We start from the raw sequence: 23762 nt of genomic DNA on the forward strand, positions 1-23762 counted from the left end.
TGTTATTTTTTTTTGGGGGGGGGGTGGAGCAGTTGGAAGGGCTGTCGTCTGACAATTGGAGAGTTTGTGAGTTTGTTACGGCCCAAGGCCTGTCCTCTGGGTTTCTAATGTGTTCGTTTTTGCAGAGCTCCTAAAGGGTGCTGATTGGAAATGGAGACAGCTGGCCAGTCTCTCTAGAAGAGTTTTAAGATCCACCACATCCTGGAACTCTCTCCTCTTCTCCTTGTGCTCCAGCCAGCCAGGGCTATTGTTTGATTTTTTTCTATTAAATAAACCTAATTTTAAGTTATTCCTTGCGTTGCTTCCTTTTATTTGTTGTGGTCATAGAGCCAGACCATAAAACAAATTGGGTGCCTGTCCGGTAATTGAACCCGGGACCAACTGAAATAATCCCAATACATTAGCATACTGGTCACTGAGAGTATAAGTTAAAAACGCCAGAAGACACAGCTGGATGCCTCCACAAACTAACCAAGTAGTCAGGAGCACAGATGTGCCACAGGGGACTGTACTCTCAATTCCTTTTCACTCTGTACACCTCAGACCTCCAGTACAAGACAGACTCCTGTCATCTGCAGAAATACTCGGATGATTCTGTAGTCGTGGGGTGGATCAGAGATGGACAAGAAGCTGAGTACAGGAAGGTGGTGGACCGCTTAGTGGCATGGTGTAGAAACAATCATCTCATCTTGAATGGTTACAACACAAAGGAGATGATTGTAGATTTAAAAAGAAACAGGAATGTGTGGAACACTGTACTGTCATCAGAGAAGAAGTGGAGGTGGTGGAGGAGATTAATACCTCAGGGTTCACCAGGTCAATTACACTGGCGTTGAGCACCCTAAATTTATTGACACTGTCAAAATAACAGCTCAAATGTCTTAACTGCTCTCTTGGCATATTTTATTTTGATTATTAGTTAAACTTGTATTTTATTCTTAACCGCTCCAGTAGGTGGCGCTAGCGGATTATTTGGTTGTTTAAGAACTTCCCGCAAAGCTCACGAAAAAAAGAAAAGCAAAACAAAAACATTTGCTCAGTGGCCCCGCGGTCATATCAACGTCCACAAAAGCATCAGAAAACGTGACCTGGATGATGGTGAAAAGGCAGAACGTAAAGGGAGCAATAGTGACCCGCGGAGAGCTTCGAGTTCTGTAGCTGTGACAGTTTAGCAGATTACTAGTTTAGCCTAGCCTAGTTTAGCTGTTCCTGTCCATGACGTCCCCAGTAGGTCTTCCGCTGCTCGGCCCTGGCCGGGCTGCTTCATCCTCACTCTCGCCTGCTGCGGCTAAGCCGCCTCTTCCTCGTCAGCAGCTCCACTCTGCTGCCTCCACCCCGGGCGGTATGATGGTGGAGTCGGTGGACGAAGCAGAGGGTCTGTACGTGGCGGTGGAGCGATGCCCTCTGTGCACCACCTCCCGCCGCAGGCTCACCTGTGCCCGGTGCGTTCAGGCCGGAGACTTCGTGTTCTTTGACGGGAGGAACAGTGAAAGGTGAAGCTCTCAGTGAGGACTGAAGTCTGGAAATACTTTTTCTGTGTAACTCTCCTCTGAGGAGCAGACACTGACAGGTGGAGAGGAACAGACATAGTGTCATTAAAAGGAGAACATTCCAACCACCATTTTAGTGTGTTTTAGCTAATATAGGATTATAATGCTCTGTTGATTTGAACGTTTAGAGCTTCCTAGTTGTTAGTCTACTAAATGTGACCCTAGTAAGTTACATTTGCTTTAACTATTAATGTATTTTACGTCTTGTCGGGTTACAACTGTAGTTTATTTAGTCAGTCAGTCAGTTATTTTCTACCACTTATTCCATAGTGGGTCGCGGGGGAGCTGGTGCCTATCTCCAGCAGTCTATGGGCGAAAGGCAGGGTACACCCTGGACAGATCGCCCGTCCATTGCAGGGCAACACACAAACAACCACGCACACACATCTAAGGGCAATTTAGAGAGACCAATTAACCTAACAGGCATGTCTTTGGACTGTGGGAGGAAGCCAGAGTACCCGGTGAGAGCCCACGCATGCACGGGGAGAAGATGCTAACTCCATGCAGAAAGACCCCCGGTCGGGAATCGAACCCAGGACCTTCTTGCTGCAAGGCAACAGTGCTACCAACTGCGCCACCGTGCAGCCTGTAGTTTATTTAATCAGACTCAAAAACGTTTAGTACTAAAAAGCTGAAAAGTGTGAGATGTTTAAAGCTTGGCATTCCAAAAAGGTTCAAAAACAAACCAACTGGACTTCAAATCTGGTCGTTTAAGATGTTTCGCTCCTCATCTGAAGCGCTTTCTCCATTAAAGCAAGAGAGGGAGACGTTTCAGGCTTTTCAGCTGTTTGAGATGTACCGTTCTGCACATCTAAACTCACAAGCAGATTAGACCCCTAACAACAGAACGTCATTTGTGTCATTGTTAGCCTGCATCACTGAGCGATGCTTTGGTCACTTGGAAGAAGGTAAGACTTGGCTTGAAACTGGGTATCAGGAAGGTCTAGGTGCACAGATGATTCTGGTCCTGGGGAGCTGGCTGTCCTGTGCCGGGCCAAGCGTTTGTAGAGAGGCTGTTTAGGTGCTGTAATATAGAGATCTATGTATTCCTTGCTGCACAAACTACTTACATCACGCTACTCAGTTTGTGTTTGGGTATTTTGTCTTAGGATGAAAAAACTTTTTGTCTGGGGGTTCTGTGAGGCCTGAAATGCACTTCTACTCCTATGTAGTTACACTTTATTTATTAATTAGGTGACTTCAGAAGGCTTATTAGCATTAGTTGTATTTTATTTGGGGTATCGGAGTAAACAGGGCTGAACATTGCAGATTTCGGGCCACACTTTTCAGTTTTTAATTAGTAAAATAATGAAAACACGTATCAGATTTCTTTCACTTTTCAGTTCTGGAGTACCTTCTGTTGGCCTATCACATAAAATCCACTGAAGTGGTTTCTAAGGTGAAAAAAATCAGGAAAAGTTAGAGGGGTGTGAATACTATAGCTGTGTTGTTAGTTCCAATCTAACAGCTAACAAGATGGTTTGCTGCCCGGCTTGAAAATCAGGTCAATATACCCAAAACAACCTAGTCCTGCATAACAGGGGGATGTTGCACAGTGACCCGCAGGGGTCTTAATGTTTCCAGATGTTCATACACTGAACCAGTTTTGTTTGAACGTGTGAAACGGGGTGTTTGCCAGGAGCTCCCATGATGATTGTGCTGGTCTCTGTAGATACTCTGAGAAGTTGGGGAGGCTAAAGAAGCTCAAGGAGGAGAAGGAAAAACTGCAGCAGAGGTAAAACATATATTATAGCCAGTTACAAATGTGTCTTCTGCTTCTGGTTTTCCTTTAAGCATTAATGATGAATTTTAACAGTTTTAAAATTCTCAGAAGAAACTTTTTCCCCATCATGATAGAGCGTTATCTGTTCTCACAGTGTCCTACATGCGATGGGCAAAAGGCTGCAGGCTGATGAGATGGTGAGTTCATATCTGTTACTATAATATGTCTTATGGAACTGTAGAGGTGTTTGTATTCACACAGAAAAAGCAGGACTTTCATGTACTTCAGAGTAGAGACACGTCTATCAGGCTTTTCCAAGCTGATACTGATTTCCTGCTTTCTTCCAGGTCTGACCTGTTGATTCTTTTTTTCCTTTCCAAGGACTATAACCAATGAAACACAAAACATGTACAGCAGTTTATTTGATACAGGTCTTAGTTTTACATCCAGTTATGCATCAAAGCATATTTCCCTTCTAGAGTTACACTATATACTGATCAGTATTCATGCCGTGCCAGTGTGTGTTACATCACACCCTTTTTTTCTCTCAGAAATGGAAGATCATGCTGTTTAAGATAAAGATTGAGCAGCTGAAGGAGGCGGTTGCCTGGGGCAATGGGGAGGTGAAGCATAGTGAGTATATTGAATCATTGTCTGAGGATTCTGGTTCAATCATCTGCACCTCCTGACTCTCTGCCTTCTGTTGTAGATCGTGAGGTCCTCCTGCGCTCTCAAGAGGAGGCTCTGCGGCTCCAGCGCCGCGCAGTACGGCACCAGGAGAAAAGGGACAAAATCGAGCGCCACAACAGGCGTCTGGGGGAGCTGTTGGAGAGGCGCAACCGAGAACACCAGAGCAAACTGAGTCAACTGGCGGCTCTCAGACGAGAGCACATCCTGGAGCTCACCACGCACATTTTCACTATGCAAGAGGAGAAGCAAGGCAGCAGGTCAGCAAATACAGCAGACAGAGCAACCGCTTGAATGTCCTGCATCGTCAGTAAGGTTCCATCTGATTGTTCCACACAGTCTTCCATCTGGCGGGGAAAGCCCGTCTCCTTTATTCCTGGTTTTTCTGACCACACTTACTTACACACCTACCTTTCTATAATCTACTGTATGTTCCTGATGTGTGAAGCTGTGTAGGTTCTACACTTCGTATTGTTTTGGGTTGGGATGTGTTCTCATGTTCACTGGTTTGCAGGTCGGTTTTTGCTTTGGAGTTGGTAGATCGGTATAAGCAGCAGCACCTAGAACTTTATCTAACAGCTAACAGACCCAGACCAAATACAGCAGATATTATATCCACTGGAGCACAAAATTGGGTATTCAATTTTTTAAGTCAAAATAACTGAGGTTATTCAGCATGAGAATGTCTCCAAAAACAACTGGAATTCTAATTTCCCCTCGGGGATCAATAAAGTATCTTTGAATTGAATTGAATTGAACTGAAGATTCTGAAAATTTAACTCTGGAAAAAATTGTCTATATTTGAAAGAACTGACTTCCTTGTGTTGGTCTCCTAGAGACCCAGCTGATGTCACAGCAGAGTGCGACCTTGCTCTGACCTCCAGCACAGTGACCGAGTTGGCAGAGGCCCGGAGAACCACCTACCTGTCTGGACGCTGGATCTGGGATGACCAGAATGGAGAGACCAGCATCAGCATCACAGGCGCTCCGGTTGCTTTGCGGAGCAACGGAGACTGCTCCGCCTACTACAGCTGGGTGGAGGAAAAGAGCACCAGCCCTGGTCCAGGTAAAGAGGGAGGGAGCAGGGCTGGCCTGGTACAGGGTTTACCCCATTCCACACAGAGTGATTATCTCTGTTCATGTAGATGGTTAAAACTTACAGCTAAAACAATTCCCCAAATTCTTTATATCAGACAGTTAGAATATTACATCCGTCTAAAAAAGGATTTTTAATACAGAAATTTAATGTTATGGCCTTGATCATCATAAAAAAACTGCTGACCTTGCAGATGGCCAGCAGACACATTGTGATCGCTACAGACGCTGGCTGTTCAGAAGGCTGTATACAAGTATATTACTGGAAAATTCAATCAGAGTTCCTTTTCGAAATTTAGACAAAGTCCATTTCATTTTGTTCTCAAGTGAAATGAATTATAGCTGAAGTAAATTCTGCTCTCTGCAGAACTGTAATTTAGAGATGGAAACGGAGACAGAAAGTTGTCTCTTCTTCCCTTAAAGTGGTTCACAAACTCCTTCCGTTTGATTCAGTTCAGACCGACCCGTATGAGGGCAGACAAAATATTTGGATAAAACATTTTTACTTGGTTCTGGAAAAAAAGTGAGCATTTCATGTATTTTGCTGCAGAGCTTGACCACATTAATCCAGCTCACACCATCAGTGCTGCACTTTGCTACGCCACCCAGCTCGTCACCATTCTGTCCCACATCCTGGACGTCAACCTGCCCAAGAAGCTCTGCAACAGGTAGGGCATCTCACGGCTGCTCCAGCCTTACATGTGCAGCTTGATCTGACGGCCCTGGGGTGTACTGATGATTAATTTGTGGTTTCTTCAGCGAGTTCTGTGGAGAGAATCTTAACCGGTACCGCTTCACCAGATCTTTGAACAAGCTCAACACCAACATCCTCCACCTCTGCTTCTCACAGGTCAGACCCAATTACTGGAAAATCTAAGGTTACTGCACCCACACATCAATGTAAAACTGCTGTGATACAATTATTGTAAACATGAAAGGCCATTAATGGGTTCTTCATCTGCAAGGCCTTTGTGAGAGAAATTTACTGATCTGTGAGGATTGATCAACGTGAACCATAATGGCCAAGATAACAACTGGTTTAGATTGTTCATCTACCTTAACAGTGCTTTTACAATTAACCTTTGTAATGCTGTGTACCGTGCCATAGTCCGGTTTTTGGAACAGATCATGCCCATGTGAACCCATCCTGGACCCTGAAACGGACCGAAGAACCGCACCCTGGCACGGTTACAACTGCAGGGCTTGGCACATTTTATCCAGACCCTGGAGAGGCTTACTTGCTGTGTGAAAGTATGCCGGGCCAGCGTAAGAAAAGCAGGAAGAGAGGATGTAACGGAAGAGCAGTGTATTTGAGTAGTAGAAGAAGAACAAGTAGAGGAAATACAAAGTAAGAGTGTAAATCCGTACACTAAATTGTTAAAAAATTTCTCACAGGGCTACGTGGAAAACAGGAACATACAACACGTCAAGAAAAACCTGGGAAAGGAGCTACTGAAACTGGCTGCCTGGTCGCGTGTCGTGCGAGTCCTTGTTGCCCATGGCTGATCAGGGTTGCCAGATCTGACTGACAGTTTCTAGCCCAAACACACACCCACCTCAGTAAAAACCAGCCCAAATCTCAACCTCTTTTGAAACTCGTGTTAAACGCGTACAACTATTACATGCATAATAAAGAACACGTCATAAGCACATATGTGCACTAAAACGAAGAACATAGGTTATATAGACGGACTCCACACAAAGTGAGAAATCAGGCAAACAAATAAGCAACACATGATGATTGTTTTTCCAGTCATGCCGTTGTGTCTTATTCACTATCATCTTTCAAGTCATCGACTGCATTAAAAGGCGTGTGACAAGCAACAAACGTTGCAGTCGTTAGTTTACGGCGTTTTTGGTCGTCTTTGATGATGTTCTGACCAGCACCAGATCCCATTGGGACTGCAAAAGACTTTCCACTTGGAACACAACAAGACCTGTGTTTTTTTGTGGCGCCATGTTCTTTTAAATCATGAACTTCCTTTTGGATTTCTGTATTACAATAGTTACACTGAACTTTGGAGTCATTGTCAGGGAAGGAGGTGATCCATGATTTTAGCTCCAGATCAGCCTCGTCCTTCCTTTCTGGAAATGTTTTAGTATTTTCCCTCTTCAGCATCATTCTGTCTCTTAACGTAAAATCTGAAGACTGCAGCCCTGAATTTGGACACGGCTACAGCTTAACAGTAAAGGCCTTTCGATCAATGCACGTCAGTGTAGCTTAACAAACCTGTTAACTCCATTTGGGGCGTTTACAATTGACATTGACCAATAGAATTAACAGTGACACTTGACTGACCAATGACCATCACGGATTGATGATGTCAAGTTCAACAGAATCTCTAAATTTCAAAATAAATGAACTAATGATGCATCATTAGTTCAAGGACACAACACTTGATTGAAATGTGTAAGTTCTTGCTTTTCTGCAACACAATAACAACTATTTTGATAGAACTTTCCTATGAATACCCGCCAAATGTTGTTAAAAGCAGCCCAAATTTTATTTTATTCAGCCCCACGTGTTCAGAAGAAGCTCAATAGGGCGGAAATCCACCCAGTATGGCAACACTGGATGATGTATGCTTTAGTGGCTGAGATGCTGAGGTTCACAGAGTATGGTGGGAACACCATGATGATGAGCTTAGAGAAGAGTAGAAAAGCAATATTCAACAATATCATCTGTTTTACTGATATCATGCAGCACTAGAAGATGATGGTATCAAATATTTTAAATCTAAAAAACACATAAATAATAAATGTGAGTTATTTTAAAGTTTCATTATTAGCTTTTCACTAAAGAATGTAATGGATCCAGATATTTTTTTATTAATGACTGAGCTGAAACTATTTTCTGTTTATTTCCACTTCAGTCTCATCATAGAAGACATTCTGGATACTTAAGGTTTTTATTTGTAAACACAGAAATAATAACAGCTTCATTTATTCATGTCATGCTGAAAGTGGCACTACATATATTGAAATACTTCACAGTGCGAACCTTTGTTTACATTTTATATTGTTGTGCAAAAAATGAAATAAATTTCAGTTGCTTTACAAATGACTTCCTCCCAGAGATTTGAAGGAACTTCAATAACAAAACCAGAAAATCTCACGTGATTCCACAGCTCTTATACAAATTACTCAGCGCATTACGAGCCACTGTGCACAGACCAGCCCTCCACATGGACTACAAATGATGCACGTCTCATGTCAAGCTTACCTGGGCTAAGGTGAGTAAGGACTGGACTATTGCTGAGTGGTCCAGGGTCCTGTTTCCAGACGAAAGTGGAGTTAGCGCTTCATTTGGAAATCAAGGTCACAGAGTCTGGAGGAAGAGTGCAGAGGCACAAACCCCAGTTAACCGAGGTCTAGTGGAAAGCACCGACAGACAGCGATGGTTTGAGGGGTGCCGTGTCATCTGCTGGTGTTGGTCTGCTGTGCACATCTGCCCTACCAATCAAGCACCAGATAATCTGCCCATCATTGCTTATAGTCTGAGGTTTCATGAATAAAATCTGACAAACGTTTTCATTATGCTTGATCTGTATTGATGTGTTTATACTTGATTATTCATTTGATTTCTCTGCATGTTAGCCACTTGTAAGTTTCATGTTCACAGATAATGGTTCAGGACTTGATGGAGAATTCTCAAAGTTTGACTCTGGAAAAGTTTAAAATTTAGAAATGTGTAGAAACTACTGGAAGTAAGGAAAGGTGCATCACATTCTCAGGCCAAAGGGTGACTGTGCAGCTCCAGGTTTTCTACAGCTGGTTATAACTCCTGACCTTTTCTTTTGTGTTCAGCATGTCAACAGTGATAAGCTTCACCCTCATCACACTCTCAGGAACATCATGTTTCTGGTTGCCCCTGACAACGACAACCTGGGCCGGTGAGTTGACTGCCGTCAGGCACAAATGTCTTTGCTTTAAAGTTTGAACTTGTTCTTTGGGTCATCTTTGTCAGGGTTGTGTCGATGGAAACATATTTTCCTTTCTTCGTTCCATGGACTGTGGGCTGACCAATCAGAAAACCGCTGAAAAAATGACTAAACTCCATGGGAAGGCCAGTAAGCTTGGTGGTTTTATGTGTTTGATGCAGGACTGGTCCATTTGAAGTGAGCTCTGACTTGGAAGAGTCAATGGAGTTTGTTGAGCCAGAGGTGTCGGGGCCAACTGAGGAGAGTGGAGATGAAGCGGTGACAGATGAGGAGACGGACCTGGGAACGGACTGGGAGACGGTGCCCAGTCCACGATTCTGTGACATCCCCTCTCAGGTTGGGACTCTTGTTTACCTGTGCTCTTTGAAACCAGACAGGTATGGGTAATACTCCAGTTAGAACAGGAGTGAGCAATTATTAAACTACCAAGCAGAATTAAAGAATAGGGAAGACTAATGGGCTATGTACAATATAAACAAGTTGATGAAAGATGGTTGAAACCATGACCAAAAGAGTGATGCAACATTACCAGGCAATGTTTATGTTTGAGGACCAAGGATTATCTTGAAGAATCTGGAAGTTAAGTTAAGTTAGTCTTGTGGAAGTAACTTAGGCAACCCTTCACAATGCAAGATCAGATAAAATATTATTTTAATAAAATAATGTTTTAAATAATTATCTGCTGAATGAAACCAACCTTCTGGATGAATTCTCAACGGTGTCTCATTAGCTGCCTTTATTTATTAAAATAATATTTAAAGAAATATTATTAAAGGAAATGGTAAAATATTTAAGGGAATATTTTGGAAAAGAGCCAAATCTTTCTGGAGAAATGGGGCTTAATGGTGTTTACTTAGTTATCAAATTTAGTAAAATGATGTTTAGGGACTATTATTCACTAGCTTGAAAACTAACAACCTTTCTGTTAAATATTATTTGGCAGCAAGCACATGTTCTTACCGGTTAGCGTTGAGCTAACAAAAGAAGCTGATAGCTTAGCACCAGAATCAAACACACACCTTTAAAATACCATCAATAAAAGGGTTAAAATGCATAAGCGCGGACGACGCGTTGTGATCAATATTCTGTTTAAAATCACCCTTCAAGTAAAGTTTGTCTTAACTTTAAAAACACACCAACACAGAACACAAACTGAGCACATGTGCTGCAGATAGCCTGCTAGCACCAAGATAGCTGACGTCAACACAAACAAAACCAAACTTCATAAAATGAAAAACATTTAGATCATTTCAATCTAAATCTTTCTATTATTGTTCTGCCCAAACCTAACCTCGTATGAACTGTGGTGAGGAACGTTGTCCAAGCGACGATGAACTTTGAAGAGAGCTCTGTGAACAAAGGGTTAGCTTCCAGCTAACCTCCGTAGCTCTGGCTGGAAGACGGCTCGTTCTGTCCGCTGACCACACTGTACGATAACTGCCGTAATGTGGCTACTCGTTTGTCCTCCTCTCAGGCAAGGAAAACCACTTCACTCGACTTGTAGAGACAGCGTCTCTGTGGGGACTTCTATGGGACACCGTTTGCTTCTGCAGGCCTCAGAGAGAAAGTCAAGCCAGGCGTGTACCTTAATTCCCGTTTTTATGAATGAATACTGGGTACACAAACAGTTATTCACTCATACTTAACTTGTGCATATGATCGCGTGATCTTATGACACTCTTGGATCCAGTAGAAGAGTTATGTCTTTTTGCCAGCAAAGAGACATCAGCGTGCTGGGCCTCCCCTATCCTGGTCCCCCAGAGGAGCAGTGGAAAGAGGTCGGCTTGTTGGAGAGGGGGTGCTCTTATTCAGACAGTGGCATCATGGGAAGTCCGCTGCTACCCCCTTTTCCTCAGTTGCTGGAAGTCAGTTAAATGCAATTTATGTTGAAAGTTCCAGAAAAGTGTGTACCGGAGTTTTAATGTTGTTTCCATGGCTGGGTCCCAACACATTTTTATAAAGGTCTTTAAATTCAGCCCTATGAAATACTTTTGTGAGATTCTAACGCCTTAAATGCTGATTTTAACAATATAAAGTCTTCCCATTTATCCCATCCTGGGATTTGATTCTGATCAACCTTTATTTTATTGCAAAGTCTTCAAAAAGATAACTTTTCCTTCATCTAATTTATGGAATTAGATAGATTTACAGGACATGAAAAATAGTGGAAAACTATAAAATATGAATTTCTGAATGGATCTTTACACCAGGGAGTGACAAAATATGGTAGTTTATTCAAGACATGCATTTTTAATTGGAAGTCAATGATGAAAAACTCCAGATGGGACACAGGTTGCACTTGTTAGTTTAAAATAAATTTGAACCACTGGAAGAAAAAGTAACCTTATAAGTTCAAATCAACTTGGCCTAATTTCCTGGTATCTACACAGTCAAAATTGTAAAAAACACTAAAAATGTCCAGGAACCCCAAGTTCCCTATGTTGATCAAAAATGATCAACATCTTGTGTATCACTAAATCTTCAGTCTGTGTATGAAATTAATACTGAGGTCTAAATAAAATCTACGTTCTGTTAGTCTTCTTTTCTGAAATACGAGTAACCCACATCTGGCCGTTTATCATAAAGGGCCAGATGTGGCCCACGGCTGTAAAATGCCCGGTTCTGAGTTCACATTAACATTTAGATAGCTGCATATGATTGGGACTGTTGATAAAGTCAGGCGCGTAGTTAGACCTGAGGCTTCTGCCCCGGATGTTTTCTGAACAGCCCCGGACTTCTTGATAGAAGAAACTTAGAACTATTAAAAAGATGCAGCCACAAAATGGTATTGGACTTCACATTTTTATTTAAAAACAATCAAATTTTTTCAGCCAGACTCCATTTTGGAGAAGTCCAGAAGAGCAGTTTACTCCAGGTCGACCTGCCTCCTTCATTACCTGAAAAGTTACACTGAGCACCTCGATCAGGGATCATTTCAGAGCAACCGCGGAGCCAACCAGAGAGGGGGAGCTTGGTGTGTGTGTGTGTGTGTGTGTGTTCAGGAACAGGTGAAAGCAGAGCGGTAAAACCCAGACTGAAGAAGCAGGTAAAACCTGAATGCTGACTCAGAATGGGCTAACTAAGTTACAGCTAATCACTGATTCACCCAGCAAGACATGAGGTGGAGGTTCACTCTAATGAGCATCTTCAGGGTCATGATGAGGAACTTTCACCTGAGCTACAGGTGAAGTTAAATGATCTGTGATAGAAAACAGTAGCAACCTTCTCTGTGAGCTTCCAGCTGGATTTGTACCATAATGTGAAAATATCTGGTTCTTTACTTCAGTCAAAATAAAAGCATTTAATCCTAACGTATCTGAACATATTAAAGGTCCTTTAGATCAACACATTACATCTCATTGCTGCAGCCAGTCTTATAGTCTAGTTCTACATGTAGACAGAAAAAGTGTTGCTCAATAAACCAGGAAAATATTTTCTGGTTCCAGAAAGACGTAGTAGAAAGAGCAAAAGTAAATCTCCCTCTTCTATTTCATATCTTCTGTGCTGATTCTAAACTCTAAGCTCTGGCTTTAAAGATGCAGTATAATTAGGAAATAAATCATAGCAATTAATCACAGGTGGACCATTGATTAGTTAACTATTTTATTTTCCTGAATTACTCATGTAATGTTATATAAACTAAACTCATTAAACAAGGATACAGTTTTACTGAAGGTGAGACATACATACCATATGTATACAGTTATTAATAACTGTAATATTAGTACCAATAAGGTCCAGGATGAGGCTCTATGCTATATTTTAAACACCACAACATACCCTTTCCTCTCAAAGTGTTTAATAGTAAGAACTGCAATAATGTCTCATGTAGAACAAATGACTGTGTTGTAAAATGTTTCATTTATTATTTTTGGCAGGACAAATTTCTTCAAAAGTGGAATGAAGGGCTGAAAAGATGATAAAAGAAGGAACAATTTTAATAAAATGTTTCAAAGCTCTTGGCATAATAATATAAATGTGTTTTAGGATTTTACCATTTACTAAGATTTAGGAAAATCAACTTTATACCACTTTCCTTTTTTGAAATATAAGAATAAAGACAATGGAGCTTCAGGAGTGGAACACTTTGATGAGAATGTAACATTTAAAAAGGTAATTTATGTAGATGACAATAGAAGCTCATTTATCTGGCCCATAGTAAACATCTCTGAGTTTAAGAAAAACTTTTGTCAGCAGAAATTCAGATTAAGTTATTTTCTAAATACCACAAAATGTGTCATTATTTGCTTCAGCAAAATGTTTTTCATCAGGTCTAAACTCTGTTTCTCCTTGTCCTTCATTCACCTTCTAACAAAAATAAAAAGTAAAATTATTGCAAACCTTTTTTGTTTGATTCACAATAATTTACATTCAGTCTAAAACTAGCCGAGACAGAGAACTGGTACAATATGTCCTATATTATTTTAATTTTAAATTACCTATAAATTGTCTTATTGAACTCTAAATATTTTGGATTTGGGCTAAAGCCCCCAATGTTTTGAGACCCTAAAAACGCCCCTGGATAAAGTTATTAAACAAAGCTACTAATATTGTGGAATAAGCGGTAGAAAATGACTGACTGACTGACTGACTAATATTGTGGCATAGAGGAGGTGTTCCAAAGATGCATTATATTAACTGGTCTGCTGACCCAAACGACTGCAGTGCCTCAAACATAACATTATAATTAGTCTTCATTTAATATTTGGCTGGTATTTGACACCATGTTGGATGTTTTGAAAGTGTGACATCTGGGCAGCTGCAAGTGTTGGTTCTGTGTTTGATCAGTCCTGTCATAATAACTAGTTCCAGGTAAAATGTTGTCACATTACAACAATTAGTGGTTTTCATGATTACTGTTATAACATTTGCTCTGGTTACTAATAGGAATTAAAAAAGTTCCCATTAAAACCTATCTGTGATAAGCATAATATAAAAACTTTAAGGTTTAAATTGGGATATTTTAGCCATCAAAGAGCACTAAGTGTTTAATGCCTCTAAAATTAGGACTTTGGATCTACATCTGGAACTTATTCATGTTTTCATTGCATGCAGTAGGAAACATGAGTCTATAGCTCACAGCTGCTTAGCAACCAATGGAAACTAACTTTAGATGTTTCTTAGACTACCATGGTCTGCTTATGCTCCAAAGGAAGGCATATGGGACACAAGGCTTTTGGTCTGAACCAGTTCAATCTTCATTAAAAGCCTCAATAAAGCAGATGAACTGAGACAGAACTTCCTGCAAACTGTTACAGTAATTATATAAAAATATATTTTCAAGCTACAGTATTGTCTTGTACCCTGCCTCTCGCCCATAGACTGCTGGAGATAGGCACCAGCTCCCATGAATATATCAAAACAATATGCAGCTATTTGTATTGTAACATCGCAGTTTCAAACATTTCTGCTCCCATGTTGCTGGCTGCATGAATCGTGCTAACTGTGCAGGATGCAGGAGTTGTAGCCGTAGATCTGAGGCTGATGAAAACTGCGCTCTTCAGTCTTGAGAAACATCTTGTGCTTCACCAGGTGTTTCCTCAGATTAGAAGTATTCCCCCTCTGGCCTTGCACTTCGCGTCACAATTATTTCTGCCGAGCTCGTAATCTGCATCGCATTTTGAAAAGCGGAGCCATACTTTCGAGCGCTTCCTATCAGCCATGCTTTGTTGACAGTACCAGCGGCTACTGACGTCATTATGCTCTTGTTCGTGCAATGCTGTGTTCATGTCTGACATGGAAAATCAACCACTCTTCCACTTCCTCAGTGTCACAATGATGCGTTTATGTACAGAAACAATGGTATCGTTTGATTTTACGTGAACAGGTACTCTATAGTACCTACAGAATTCCGTCGGTACTTATAAATGTACCAAATTCGGCACCCATCCATACTTTGACCCATCGGTCATGTTAGGACCAAACTAAACAGTGATGATCTGCTGGATGAAAGTACAGACACATTTACACTGAGCCACAGACAGCAGGCTGTTCACTTTCTGGCATCATTCTAATGCACAATTTTATTTCCTTTTTTTAATCTATCCATTTTACCTACTTACTAGTGTGATTTATAAAAACAAAAACTAAGTACAATGCTAAAAATGAAATTGAGTCAAGTGAAAGTACAGATTTTAAAATCATAAGCAAAAGAGAAGAGTTAGAGAAAAAAAAAGAGTAAATATAATGAGTTACATTGCACACCTGTGGGACCTTGGTCAGATAAACTCTCTCCTCTTTCTCCTTCTGCAGTCCATGGATCTTTCCCAGAGTGCTCTGCAGGTTTCCCAGCCATCGGGTAATCCTGGAGGGATGATTTCATCTGCTGCTGCCTCGGTCACCTCCTGGTTTCGTACTTACACAGGCCAGCGTTGACCCAGCCCCATTATGTGAAAATCCGGACTGGGATCAGGTCAGACCAGAGGTCTGACATTAGCCAAAATAGACTTCGGATTGTTTTTTTATCTCTAAGGTTTTTTTGTCTACTGTTGTATCATGAAGCAACTAAAAGATTTTGCATAAAAAATGAGACTCAGATCAGGTATACCGACTGCAGCTTTAGAAAGAGCAGTGTGACACATGGAACTGCTGTCAGGAGCTGGAACCCTGCACACTAACATGCTGAAATGTTTCAGTTCTATTTGTTATATATCCTATGAACAGCTGTCTGTATGATGGCTATCCTGGTTCATTTGTATTATTGCTAAATGCACAGACATAGCTCTATTTGATGTGTTTGGAATGTGAACAGTCACAATCTGTTTTTGACTTCAATAAAAGGATTTTCCTGGACTATTATGAATATGTAGAGCCATATAGTTATAATTAGTTTAATATGTAATCAATATACCATCCCCTATGTAATGTTTGGAACAAAGCTTAATCTTAAGTCCCCCAGCTGATTGCCAGACAAGGTAGACCTGATTGAAGTGCTGTGACGATCAGATCGGAATCAGCTGGATCAGCCCTGACCAGCAACCAGGTGGTTGGACACACAAAAATGTCATCTGATCAGTGAATGCACTGTACTAAACTCTACCAGATTGCCTTCAGAACAACACCCTAGTGTGGATTTTGTTAAAGTTGTCTATATGGTTAACAGTGAGTTGATTAAAAATGTAGTCAGTGGAAAAACCTTTAAAAAGAAATCTGTATTTTCTAAAACATATCAAGACATGGCTGTTGTTCATTCAGTCTGCAAAAGAGGCATTTTCAGCAGATAACAGGAAGGCTGACCATATCAGAAGAGTTCTTTTCTTTTTGAAATGTAGGTAGGCTTGTTGAAAGGTAACCATACTCTATATGAACTGAGACTGCTCTTTTATTTATACTAGCTGTGCTAATAGACAATATAAAATCCCTAAAGTGCAGTTGAATATTAAAAGATTAGAAACTTGTGAATAGGTTCAGTTTTTTATGTCACAAATTTCAGGAAGTGAAAGCTATATATTGATTCATTACACAGAATGTAATGTTTCAGGCCTTTATTTTTTGTAATTTTTATGTGTATGGCTTTCAGATGATAAAAACCTCAAATTCAGTGTCTGAAAAAACTAAAATGTTACATAAAATCAGTGTTGGTTTTGGCAGCCATCTTAGTTTTAGTCGTAGTCTTTTGGACAAAAATGCTTATTATTTTTTGTCGCATTTAGTCAGTTTTATGTGATAGTTTTAGTTGACAAAAAGGTTTTAGTGTACATGTAAAGGTGTACAGGTGAATACAACACAATAAAATGTAAATATACCTTTAAAAACATAGACACGTGTGTATGGGGTGCCGTTTGTAAAGTTACACAGCCAGAAATTGACAGCAAAAGTTTGAGTCATTCATAAGAGAAAAAAAATGGGGGTTCATTTTTCAAAGTTATATTTTCTCCATGTCATTCATAAATGTATAAATGTCACAATTCCAAACTAAATATTTAATGAACATGTTAACGAACATACTTAATTTGGAGCTAAATATTTAGCTTGTCAACTAGATATTTAATTTGGAGCTAAATATTTAGCTTGCTAATTTTGTCCAAAGCTACCGCACCCTGTTGGCGGTCAGACGCCTTGGAGCTCCACCGGTCCCCGGTAACAGTCACCTCTCTATCTAAAGTCTCTTAAAGGAACGACTCTCAACCAGTTTCTAACGTTTAGCTCTTTTTAATCTAAATTAAGGCAGAGGAATGATTACAGAGATCAGCACCGAGGCTCCCGTCTCAGATCGTCGCCGTCTGTTAGAGGATGACGAAGAGCCCTGATAGAAAGTCACATGTAGTTTTATATCTGGCACTCCAATGCAATGGATGTTCCCTCCCTCAGTGCTTATCAGTAGACTATGTGTCACCATTGTGGTGTCTATCTGGTAGGTTGTGTAGTAGCGGGTGTCCATCCTTAATCTAAGTATGCTTTAGCTTTCTAATCAACCCAGTTATACCAGCTGCTCCACTATCAAACCCAGTGCCCCAGCTTCAGGTTATTTATGACAAACCTTGGGCCATTTATCCTTGTAATGTGTGTCTATGAGCTTCTTATCCTATTGTAACAGAAGGGAAACATTAGAACTTATACTTTACTTCACTATAGTATAAATGGGAAAAACAGCTATGAGCATATTAATAAAGGTTATTCCTAACATCCCCCCTGTTGAGGTGTCATTTAAAGGCACCTCACTAATTTAGATCAGTTAACCCCCTAGGCACTGGGTAGTGGACCACCTGCAACTGGGTACCCACCCCCCCGAAACAATCATTCAATCCTGTATGTGTGTCAAACCTATATATGACCAGGGAATCTCTGCTGTCACGTGGTTCCCCCCCCCCAAGGAGGAACGCAATCTCTCCAGTAGACCCCTGGTTGTGTCTAAGCAACAGTTGATACACCTAGCGGAGACAAGTCTAACCCCATCAAACCTGTATGTGCATGAATTAGAGAAAAGAGAGAGAAAGGACAACAGCCTGAAGCACAGTGAATGTGAATCAGTTAATGTCTAAGTGTTGATTGTCTTCGTCCATCTTCTCTGCCCCCTGAGCGACATCCATCCCCAAGCCTCTTTTGGCAGGTTCAGCTACCTGAAAAGGTTAGTCTTAAAATGGAATATAGAATCATATGTTCATACTGGGCCGATTACACCCAATTGTAGGTAATCATCAACTACTATTACTATCATTAAAACAGTCCACATAGTGGCTTAATCATATGGATCTTAGTCAAAAATATTTCATCATTATCAAAAACAATGTACCTGTTTAGCACAATTAGAAAACTTTTTACTTTAAAGCAGCCTCCATTTATTACTTAACATGTCCTAAAAATCAACCTATGGAGAGGTGAACACATAACTAAAAATAACATCCGAGGTCCTATTAATACTTTCATTCACGATATGTGCATAACTAATTTCATTTAATCAATCTGTCATTAACTTATCTGATACATCATTCATACCATTAAATCAAATATTCTGATTCCTTTAATATCAACATTATTTATTAAGTCACAGAAATCACTGTAAAGGATATCGGGTCCCCCTTTCTTACATCCTTAATTTGAGGGGCCCGACCCCTTAACCATCGGCATCTGACAGGCGGTTGGCACTCTCTGTGAATCTAGACTGGGTGCACACCCCGACTGAAGAGAGGAGGTGAAAGGTCAGGGTATGGTTCTTCCTGTCAGGAGCTCATGTGGAGTTAAACCCATGAGCACAGTGGGTGATGATCTTATGTAAAACATCACCAAGGGCAGCGCATCCAGCCACTTCATTTTTGTATTACTTTAGCCAATCGTTTTTTGATTGTGTGATTAGCTCTCTCAGCTGACCTGGTGAAAGTGTCAAGCATCTCTACATCCTTACACTCTGTCGTCAGAACCCTTAAAATCAATAATAGTTTCCTTTAGGGCTTGTTGGGAAACAGGAAATGCTCCAATACCTGTTTTCATGAGAATCTTATATGTAGATAATGTAATAAAGTCATCTTCTCACCTTTAACCAAAACTCATATTTATTTTGTAACCCAGTTAGTTGCTAATTTATAGTCAGTTAACTAGTTGCCAAGATATGTACAAACCGTTACTTTCCATAAAATGTTTTTTTTTTTTTTAAATCATCCCCAGAACAAAGTATTTACATCATTTACCATGAAGGTATCCAGTGTTTTGGACAACCTACCTTTCAAGCAGGTTGATATTTTGATTATATCTACCTAAATTAGACCTTTAGGGTCCTTCCCTCTACCCCCAATACTAGATAAAGTCATTTGCATATTCTGTAGAACCTTAATCATACCATTATTTAGTTATTCATCCCTGTTAAACATTTGATCACTATAACCAGTCATTCTTTCCCAATATATCCATTTCCATTTCCCATCCTATGATTATTATTATTTCTTTTTGTTTTCTCTGAAGTCTAAATGTTAGTCAGACAAACATTTGAGACAAACATTGAAACAGAAATTTAGACAAACACTTAAGACAAACAACACATGCCGGCTTCAGCCTCCCCTCTTAAAGAAGTTTGGGCGGCCAAATCTTTTACCATCAAATTATTCAACCAGAACCCTATGGCAGAATGACAGGTTCTATTTGGTTCTGTTCCCATCCCAAAGAGAATTTAGATCCACTTTCACCTCAAGAAAATTCATAAGAAATTTAAGTTTCCACCCTCTGACACGAAAACCCAGAAAATTGTTTCAACTTGTGAGCATCTGAACACATATAGGGAATACCGACATTAGAGAAAAACTAATGAAAAACAAAACTTGGTGCACTCTGAAACATTCATTAGTTGTCTGAACACAACTATGAATCAAAACCCAAAACAAATAATGAGCTCAAAGAAACTAAAACATACCATTTGATCCATGAACCTTTCACTCAAGTGGCCCACATCATTCATCATTCATACCTTGGGCCTTCATTCATTCCTCTCACATCCTTCTCAACCACACGTTTTCAACCCTCAAACACAATCTTTGGATTCCTATTGTTCCTGAACCCTAGAAATTTCATGTTCTAAGTAATAATGTGTCAATGGACCCATTTGTCAGGCTGGTCCCAGCCACCTTTTCAGGCCTTCTTCACCTCAGAGAAAAATAAATGTTTAGGGTTATCACTCACATCATCAGGCAATATAGTGGGACGAATCTTAATCAACCTTTCCAGAGAAATCATGAGTATTGTGACCGGCAATGCCTGAAAATAATTTGATCATACAGTCATCCCAGTACAACAAATGAACACAAACAAGAAATCACAAACTTGGGTAGTGAAATCAGTATTTTTCTTTCTTTCACCATCTTCTTCACAACACATAATCATATTTGTACATTGTTATTTCCATTATTATTTTATACAAAAAAGACAAAAATCAACAACATTAAAGTCTTGCTGTGTACCAGCTTATTAAGGAGTAAAAGAAGATAAAAAACAAATAGATTAGTTATAAACAGAATCATTTCATTATTATATCCTACCTTTGTAGCACTTGGTGGTCTGACACAAAAACTATGGCTACTTGGCCTCTATTCACCCTTTTTGGAGCATCAAGTAGTGAAAGTTGAAAAATTAATTTGTACTTCTGCCTACCACAATAAACATATTTATTCATAAATAATGACTCTGACATCTAAACATTATTAGTTAAGTTTTCAGTCCAACTTTCCTTTCATTTTCTTATCCATCCTTCTATTCTTACCTCTGTTATTTGATTTTGCATCACTGCAATGCCCCTCCTTATGCACAGTGTCCTGAGTGCCTTGTTGCTGGAAAGTGCTATGTAAATAAATTTGACTTGACATAAATCGGTATGTATAATTCGTCTGGCATTTTATTGCTTTTAATTCCATCCATTAAATCAACTCTATCATTTAATGCAACTACCACTTTTGGTGAAAACACAAGTTTTAAACATAGGACATTAATTTTAATCTTGTCAGAAGGCAATGCTAGATTTATTCTGTTCAAATTATATAAAGTTAACAGCATTTTTCCTCCTGCTGAAAGTTTTAAATGAGTGAAAGTTTTTCCATGTTTAATCACTGCAATTAATTGTTGTAAAGTTTTCGACAAATCATCCTTTGGAGTCAGATAAAATCTGAGTCTAACTGGTCGAGTTAAAATCCTAAATTTAAAATTGTTTGAAAGCCTGTTGCCTTAAAATTGTCACATTATCGTTCTGATAATGTTTTTCCCTTCTAGCTCGTAAAAGAGTTTCACACAACTGGTGCTGCCAATCTAGAACATGCTGATGTTATTTATGGTGTTGCCACAGAATCTAATCTTCATCCCCTCAAACTTTGAAATACTGCGTATTTAGAAATACTTCATCCAATTTAATTCACTATATGGCCTGAGAAATACTGATCAGTTATCTTTTTGTGTTTTACACCAAGAATTAGGAAAATGAGACGTTTTGCATTTCAGTTTAAAGCTTCATCAGCTTGAATACTTTGCCTCACTTACTTACTGTATCACTGTTATTCATATTTACTTTATTGTAAAACATCTTTCTCTTGCTTTCAGTAAGAATAAAGGTTCACTTATTCTGGACTTAATCCTCACAGAACTCTGAATGTGTATGTTGTCTTATTTTGAGTCTTGTGATGTGTGTCTTGCAGTTGCTATGCTGGTGGTTTTGATTTTGGTTGTGTGTGTGGCTATGTGGTTGTGAGAGTGTGTGTTTGTGTGCGTGTGTATTCTTGAGAATGTTGTGGGTATTCCTGTGTGATTTTTTTTTCTCATATTTGTTTGATTCGTTTAACAGAACATCTTCTGTTCTGCAAGGACCCTGTCAAAAATTAGATGGTACATTTCAAGGGGTTACCCTTGAAATAATCAGGTATCAGTGCTGCCAATTATACCTTTTATTTCTTTCCATACATAATATGTGCCATGATAGGGTTAAATAAAGTCAAAATCAGGTCGAAGGACATTGCATCTGCTCTACAAATGTTTCTGTTTGGTCCTGATAAAGCTGCTCCCTCGTAATCATCTCGTTCCATAACAATGTTTGTGGTATTCGTCAGCAAGATTATAACGGCTCTAAAAGTTCTATTCTAATCTAGCTTTATTTAGATCTATCTATATTTTTTAATGCAGTAAGTCCTTATTATATTTAAGAAGGGTGTCACTGGTTTGTATTAGTTCCTATTCTTCTAATTTGTGCTAATTTCATTAGTTCTAGTGCTTATTTTAATCTCTTTCCATACCTCGATTGGTCTCTTTTTATGTGTAGTGTAGGCATCAAAAACGGTCAGAGTATTGTGTTCATTTAATTGTGAATGTAAGGATTAAATCTGAACCATAGAGACCTTTTTTGTTTTTTTAATCCTGTTCAATTACATTTAACTGTAACTGAGTCCTGTGGAAAAAACTCACTCCTCAGGCTTAATGAATTTGATGAACACAAAAATGAAGGACACATTATGTCTTATAATCTTAGTTTGTCTTGCCCAGTTTTATAAACACACTGTACAGTTTCCTTTTTAATCACACTTTGTATTTATTTCAAGTAACTAAAGTTTGTTTCATTTAGCTATAGTTTTTTTTTCATTTAGTCCAGTCCAGTAATTCTTTTAAGGTGCATTTCATCTTGTGTTAATTTTGAGTCTAATTTGATCCTTCTGACTGGAAAAAGTCAAACCATCTGTTAAAATCATGTTTTGAGGGGAGAGATTGTCCCTTTCTGGCACTTCCTTTCATGTTATCATAAAGAACTGACCTAATATTATTATGGTACTGCTGAGGATCATAGCGTCAGATAGTTTAACATGTTTTTACCTTTCAAGCAGGCGGTCCATGGCCAAGAATGCTCCCCCAGACCTAAAAACTCAAAATTCCAAATTAGTTTCATATCAGAAAACAATTTCAATTAAATGTACCGTACCCTGCCACATATACCCTCATTTTTACATAACATGAAACAGTCATTCATTTCCCAAAAACAGACAGACAAAATGGACCGACATTGGCCACATAAAAGTTGGATTACCCTGTTTGTAAAAGAATTGTGAAAAATTGAAGACAGGCCTATGAGCTTTCTTATTTTTATCAGTATTTTCAATTCAGGTAGAACTGTTGCTATCTTTATATGATTTTGGAAAAATTCTGGAAACCTTTTTGAAACAGAAGTTTGGCAATGATCATCAGATCCTTCAATTTAAGATTTTTGAGAAATGGGACCTGTTGCTTTGAACCAGCACACAGACTTCTGCTGTTTTCCTACTTCCCCCTATTGAGAGAGAAAATGTTGTCATATCTAAGGCTCTACTTCTAGAGAATCACATAAACTTCTGGTGGGCCGGTTTTGGCCCGCGGGCCTTGAGTTTGCCACATGCAGGGTAGAGTTAAAATCTTTATCAGAGCTCTCAGCAGAGACAGGCTTCTGCTGTTTGCAGAAGTGTTATCTTTGTTTTCAGGCAGCTGCATCTCTTTGTCAAGTTTAATGCTGCAGTCATTTCACAGAGCTGAGGAGAGAATTTAACTTCTCTCAAAAGAGGAAAAATCAAAAATGCACATAATCTGGGTCAAATATGGAATTATTTCCCTGTAAAATGAATCTTCTGCATGTGCTTTTCAACTGGCCTCAGCATTATGGCTCTGTTAGTTAAAGGCTGCTCTTGCTGTTCTCTGTCAATTTTCAATCTAGTCTGACACCATGTTTGAGTAGACTAGGTTTGTTTCGTGAGTTTTAACAGAAAGCGGGGGAGGCGCACACTGAGTTATGAAACTATTTTCTTCGCCTGTTGTTTATGAATCGCAGTGCCACGGCTACTGTAG

At 39.5% G+C, this 23762-nt stretch overlaps 1 protein-coding gene across 1 annotated transcript; it reads left to right on the plus strand.

Moving 5' to 3' along the window:
• The first annotated feature begins 994 nt into the window (after nucleotides 1-994).
• Nucleotides 995-15788, plus strand: atg14 (autophagy related 14). The gene is made up of 11 exons (XM_047345937.1): nucleotides 995-1493; nucleotides 3223-3285; nucleotides 3428-3470; nucleotides 3825-3906; nucleotides 3983-4220; nucleotides 4797-5026; nucleotides 5606-5723; nucleotides 5815-5905; nucleotides 8863-8948; nucleotides 9158-9332; nucleotides 15249-15788. Exons 1-11 carry the CDS (start codon nucleotides 1216-1218, stop codon nucleotides 15369-15371), a joined length of 1527 nt encoding a protein of 508 aa, XP_047201893.1. The 5' UTR covers nucleotides 995-1215; the 3' UTR covers nucleotides 15372-15788.
• Nucleotides 15789-23762: the final 7974 nt, after the last annotated feature.

This window comes from Girardinichthys multiradiatus, chromosome 19 (assembly GCF_021462225.1).
Source record: "Girardinichthys multiradiatus isolate DD_20200921_A chromosome 19, DD_fGirMul_XY1, whole genome shotgun sequence".
NCBI classification, from domain to species: domain Eukaryota; kingdom Metazoa; phylum Chordata; class Actinopteri; order Cyprinodontiformes; family Goodeidae; genus Girardinichthys; species Girardinichthys multiradiatus.